This window comes from Oryza sativa, chromosome 9, assembly GCF_034140825.1.
Source record: "Oryza sativa Japonica Group chromosome 9, ASM3414082v1".
Lineage (NCBI taxonomy): Eukaryota > Viridiplantae > Streptophyta > Magnoliopsida > Poales > Poaceae > Oryza > Oryza sativa.
Genome location: NC_089043.1, coordinates 15,442,484 through 15,448,868, shown reverse-complemented (window position 1 = coordinate 15,448,868; position 6,385 = coordinate 15,442,484). Strand labels below are relative to the sequence as shown.

The following is a 6,385-nucleotide window of genomic DNA, read 5'->3' as shown; positions in this document are numbered from 1 at the left end:
GTCGACTCACGAATAAATCCTCTTCAGTGCAACGGATTAAACTATCAGACATATGGCCAAACATATCAGCAGCCTATCAACCTGTGTAAGAGCATGTAAAATAGCAGGCTATAAGCCAGCTATAAACATATTTTAAAAAGATAAAAAAAGAGAGAGAATAGCAGCGGGCTACAGATCTGTAACCAGCTGTAGCACGGACTTTAAGATGTAATGTATGTATGATAAGTAGAAACAGGTATTAATAGTATAGTAAACAACTATTGTATAAATTGGCTATTACATTGGCTATAGATTACTATTGAACTTGCTCTAATCATCTTTAGTGCAATGGAAGCGATATCAACAGCCTATGTGTGTAGCAAGCTAGTTTGATCCCAAAGAAAGCTAGCTCTTTTGACGTCTGTAGAGGCTCTGCCATACGTGTACGCGTGATTATTCTGCTTACACAAACCATTAGTGATTAATATGATTGAGTATTATTGGTAATTACGAAGATTAGATGGTGGCATAAAAAAACTAAACTTGATTGGAAAACAAATTTACGTACGTGTTCTCAAATACCAAATATCTGGTCACGATCTAAAAGATGAAATTAGATGAAGATCGGGACAAATGAAACCTGGAGCATCTCCCGTCCACTAGTACAGATCCTCTCATCTGTGATGGCTCATCACATGCCTAGACAACGTGGGCCGTTAGAACGAAGTCATCTCAATCGGGCCTAAATTTTTGCCGTTGTAGATGTACTCGTCGGGGTGCATATTCCTATAGCCCGTCACCGATGACCCATCTGTGACGAGCTCGAAGTTAGGCCCAATTGAGATGACCTCCACTATCTCAATCGGGCCCAAATACTGAGCCCGTCACAGATGAGTGTCATCGGTGACGGGCTCCAAAGAAGGCCCGATTGAGATGGCCTTAATGCCCGTCACCGATGACTCTTATAGGTGTCGGGCTTCTATTTGTGCCCGTTAGAGATTAGTGTGCGCCCGTTAGAGATGACATTTTTTTGGCCCGATTGAGATATACTTTGCACACTATATATACTCCAGCAGTCCATTGACTGTAGTTTATCCCACTGTTCACTATTTTGGTGGGAGGTTGAAGGGGGCGAATTTTTGTAATTTTTTTTGCAAACAAAAACAGGAAAATCATAAAAGTAAGTAAAAGGCTACTAAATATTTCCTATTAATTTAGTAGTACTTATGTTATGAGATGTTAACTAATATTTTGTTCATTGTTCAGCGATAGATCGGAGTTGGATGTACACGACTGGCTTGAGGCGTCAGTACAAGGAGTATAGAGATGGCATATTAAGTTTTATGAAAGCCGCAGAGGAGAATAGGATAAGAAGAAACGACAAGTACATGTGTTGTCCATGTAGCGATTGCAGGAATGAGATTTTGTGGGAAGATGAAAAGTAAGTACACGCTCACTTGATACGCCGGGGATTCATGGAGAGATACACATGTTGGGTGATGCATGGAGAGCAAGATCTGGGTACTGATGGTGCAGCTGCAGACGGAAGTGGTACAGACATTCATGAAGAAGGAGATGAAGAAGAGCATGACATGTTTGTCCCATCTCCATTGGGCGGTGAAATGGTTGATGTGGACCCTGATATGCTGCAAGATATGTTACGTGACGTTGATGACCCAGCTATGAACGAGAGAGATTCCATGAAGTTCAGCAGGTTGGTTAGTGACTCGGAGACTCCTCCTATACGTAGGATGCAAGCCAAAACACACCAAATTATCAGCAACATTAGACCTAATGAAGTTGAAGGCTAGTAATGGATGATCAAACAAGAGTTTTACAGAACTTTTGGGAATACTGAAGGACATGCTTCCTCAGGAGAACACATTGCCCGAGACGACATATGAAGCAAAACAGTTTCTGTGTCCCCTAGGGTTAGAGGTCCGGAGAATTCACGCATGTCCAAACGATTGCATATTGTACCACAAGCAATACGCGGACTTAGATGCTTGTCGTGTCTGCAAGGATTCTCGATACAAGCGAAAGAAGAGCGCGGGCGAGGGAAAGAAGTCAAAGTGGGGTGGTCCAGCGAAGGTTGTGTGGTATCTACCAATCATTGATCGTTTCAAGAGAATATTTGCCAACCCCAATGAAGCAAAGTTAGTACGTTGGCATGCCACAGAGAGAAGGAATGACGGTTTGCTAAGAGACCCTGCGGATTCGATTCAATGGAGGAATATCGATCGAAAGCACAAAGACTTTGCTGCCGACCCCAGAAACATGATGATATGTTTGTGTACGGATGGCATGAATCCTTTCGGAGACATGAGCAGTTCTCACAGCACTTGGCCAGTTCTCATTGCGAACTTTAACCTCCAGCCATGGTTGTGCTTCAAAAGAAAATATATTATGTTGTGCTTGTTAATCCAAGGTCCGAGACAACCCGGCAATGACATCAATTTGTTCTTGGAGCCTGTTATCGATGACCTTGAGATTCTGTGGAAAGTGGGTGTGGAAACTTGGGATGCATATGGTCAGGAGAACTTCACACTACGAGTTCTATTGTTCTGCACCATTAATGATTATCCCGCGCTGGGTAATCTTTTTGGACAAATCGTGAACGGAAAGAAGGCATGCTCTGACTGTATGGAACATACATGCAGTAGGTGGCTAAAGAAATCAAGAAAGATGGTTTACATGGGTCATAGGAGATGGCTCCCCCTACGGCACGCCTTTAGAAGAAAGAAGAAAATTTTCAATGGTAAGAAAGAACTTGGGTCTGCCCCTGTGGATTTGTCCGGAGATCAGGTACACAACATGGTGAAGGACATTACTAATGAGTTTGATAAGAAAAGAAAACATAGTAAGGAGGACAAGAAGAGGATGTGGAAGAAAAAATCCATATTTTGGCGGCTACCTTATTGGGAAGATCTTGAGGTCCGTCATTGCATTGATCTGATGCACGTAGAGAAGAATGTGTGCGATAGCTTGCTGGGGCTATTGTTGAATATGCCTGGCAAGACAAAGGACGGGTTGAATGCGCGTCTCGATCTACAGGAGATGAACATTCGCAGTGAACTTCAGCCTGTTACAGATGTGTAGACGGGAAGAGTGTACCTCCCACCAGCTTGCCACACATTGTCGAAGGATGAGAAGATCGCAATGCTATCATGTCTGGCGGATATTAAAGTTCCTTCGGGCTATTGCGCGAAAATAAGTAAGTACGTTAAATTGGAGGATCTTAAGCTGGTTGGAATGAAGTCTCACGATTGCCACGTGCTAATCACACAGATCTTGCCAATTGCTATAAGAGGCATTCTACCACCACAAGTCCGTCACATGATCCAACGGGTTTGTGCCTTCTTCAATGCAATCGGTCAGAAGATTATAGATCCAGAAGACCTAGATGGGTTGCAGGCCGATATTGTCAGTACCCTGTGTCAGTTGGAGATGTATTTTCCACTAGCTTTCTTCGATACCATGGTTCATCTCACTATTCACCTAGTGAAGCAAAAAAAATATGTGGGCCAGCTTTTATGAGAGAAATGTGGCCATTCGAGAGGTACATGGGAATTCTGAAGTCCTACGTTCGGAACAGAGCAAAACCAGAGGGGAGCATCATTGAAGGTTACATGACCGAGGAAGCCATTGAGTTTTGTATCGATTACATGGCTGAGACTAATCCTATCGGAGTTCCTACGTCTCGCCACGAAGGAAGGTTGGCAAGTGTTGGCACAACTGGCAGAAAAAGAATTGTTCCCGATCAAGCTTCCTATGCGCAGGCTCATTTCGCAGTGCTGCAACATATGGCTGAAGTAACCCCATACTTTGAGGAGCATTTAGCGAAGGTCTGACAGGACAATATTGGTCGATCAGATATTTGGATCAACAGAGAACATGGTTTTCGCTTCAACGAATGGTTGAAGGATCATGTAGCACGGTCGACCGATGGCCCAAGTGAGATATTACAAAGGTTGGCAAGGGGTCCATCTTGGGATGTTAACACATGGCAAGGGTACAATATCAATGGATACACATTTTACACCGTCACACAAGATGAGAAAAGCACAGTGCAAAACAGTGGACTCCGTATAGATGCATATCAGGATCAGGCTGGATCAAGCACATACTATGGCCGCATAGAGCAGATATGGGAGCTGAACTATCTGAACTTCAAAGTCCCTTTGTTTTGTTGCAGTTGGGTGAATATCCGCAGAGGTGTCAAGGTCGACAAGGAAGGCTTCACATTAGTGGACCTGGCCAAGGTTGGATACGCAGACGAACCATTCGTACTAGCGAAGCAGGTCGAACAGATTTTCTACATAAAAGACCCTGCAAACAAGAAGATGCACGTTGTTAGGGTTTTGGTTGTCTGTGTGTAGCAACCATATTCCTTAGGGCCGGAGCAGACGGGATCTCGACCTCGACATCCATATCCCACTAGAACTTGCTACCGTTGCCACTATCTTATGTTAGTGACATTGATAGCAAGTTCGAGTGGTATACTGATGTCGAGGTCGAGTTCCCGGCTGCTCCGGCCCTATTGAGTATGGATGCTATGGTTTCGTCGATGAGGCGAACGTAGGTAGGAGATAGAGGTATATCAAACCATAAGAGAATGTGTGTAGATGCAATTTTGTGTTTAAAAAGTACTTTCTCCCCGTACAACAGTGACATAGGACATGTCACAGCAAGGCGAACCGATGTCGACGGCCACTACTGGGACTACATCGAGCCGGAATCCTAGGACCCAGAATAAGATTCCTAAGGAAGTCTACACCATAACAGAGATGGACGATGTTGGATATCCGACGGCTCCGACGAAAGCTGTCAAAAAGTTCCCTACGATATGCGGAGTCCTAGGGAGGCGGAACTTCACTATTCTGAAGGACCACATCGATCTGGTCCCTCAAGAAGAAAAAGAAGAGGCATGGAGGAAGTTCAAGGAAAGCTTCCGATACCCTACAGAGGCCAAGGTAGGACTGAAGCGGCAGGCTATCCGCAAGATGGGGAATTGTTGGAAAAATTTCAAGACAACGCTAGTCACGGAGTACGTCCTCAACCCTGCCCAGCCAGAACCATTTGTGAAATACCCATTCATCACCAAACCCGTGTGGGATGAGTTCCATGCCGCCAAATCAACGAAAGAGTCTCAGGAAAAAAGCCAGACCTACCGTGATCTGCAGGCAAGGAACCTTCACCTGCACCGGCTTGGCACCGGAGGCTACGCGGGGAAACAGGCAGAATGGGACAAGGAGGATGAAGCTACAGCGGAATCTAACACCCAACCAGTGCTTGCTGATATCCCGGTCTAGCGGGCAAGGAACTGGGCAAGGGCAAGGGTGAAGAAGAATAGTGACGGAACTCTTTCGTTCCCAAATCCCGAAGATCAAGCGGTGTACCAGAAAATCGTATGTTGAACACATAGAATAAGTTTCATTATGTTGTATCTTGTTGTTCGTCTAACGCATCCTAACTGTACTCTAGGTCGAACTGAATGCTGAGAGACAGGCCTCCCAAGAGGTTTGCTCACAAAAACGCGAGGATGACATCCTCACGAAAGCATTGGGAAACGAAGAACACCGTGGACGAACAAGGGGCATTGGCTCCAATGTTCCATGGAAGTTTGGGTTTCCCCAATATGCGTGGCAGTACAAGAAGCACAAGCTTTCCAAGGCGCAGAAAGCTGCACGCATTAAGGCCCAACTTCGATAGGAGCTTAAAGAAGAGCTTAGAGAAGAGGTCACTGCCGAGCTGTTAGGTATGAAGGCTCGGATGGAGGCACGCATCAGGGATAGGTCGACCGATGCCACTCCCGGTCCCGTAGTACAAGTGAGCCCCACGCAGAGGCGTAGCAGCTGCGCATCAACTGAGGCTCCGGCAGAACAGCCTGAAGGCCCCGCCGCGGTGGACCACATAATGGTAGAAACAACTTAATAACGTATATATTATATTAGCACCACAATACATTGCAACATATACTAAGGACACTAATGAATCAATCGCAGGAACCCACATCGTGTACCCTAGTCGTTAGGGTGACACCAGGATTTGCAATTCCTGCCGCAGAGGGTCAAGCATTCAAGCCTACCCAGAGACCCGAGTGCATGGGGCGCAGCTGCAAGCCGGCAATGCCAAAGTTCAGGTGGACTTAGTGAAGCCCGATTGGGTTGGCTACACTATCCTACACCCACCTAATGACGAGATTCTGACCCTTGGGGCTGCACGTGGGAACTTTATTCAATGGCCCAAGCACAGCATTGAGATCAATATAACTCCAAGGCCAGCACCAAGTGACATTGATAGCAAGTTCGAGTGGTATACTGATGTCGAGGTCGAGTTCCCGGCTGCTCCGGCCCTATTGAGTATGGATGCTATGGTTTCGTCGACGAGGCGAACGTAGGTAGGA

General features: G+C 45.7%; 1 protein-coding gene across 1 annotated transcript; it reads left to right on the top strand.

The window, feature by feature from the left end:
• Window positions 1-1,454: 1,454 nt before the first annotated feature.
• Window positions 1,455-3,078, top strand: LOC107278843 (uncharacterized). Its single transcript, XM_066303968.1, has 2 exons — window positions 1,455-1,725; window positions 1,820-3,078. The coding sequence occupies exons 1-2, from the start codon at window positions 1,455-1,457 to the stop codon at window positions 3,076-3,078; spliced, it is 1,530 nt and encodes a 509-aa protein (XP_066160065.1).
• Window positions 3,079-6,385: the final 3,307 nt, after the last annotated feature.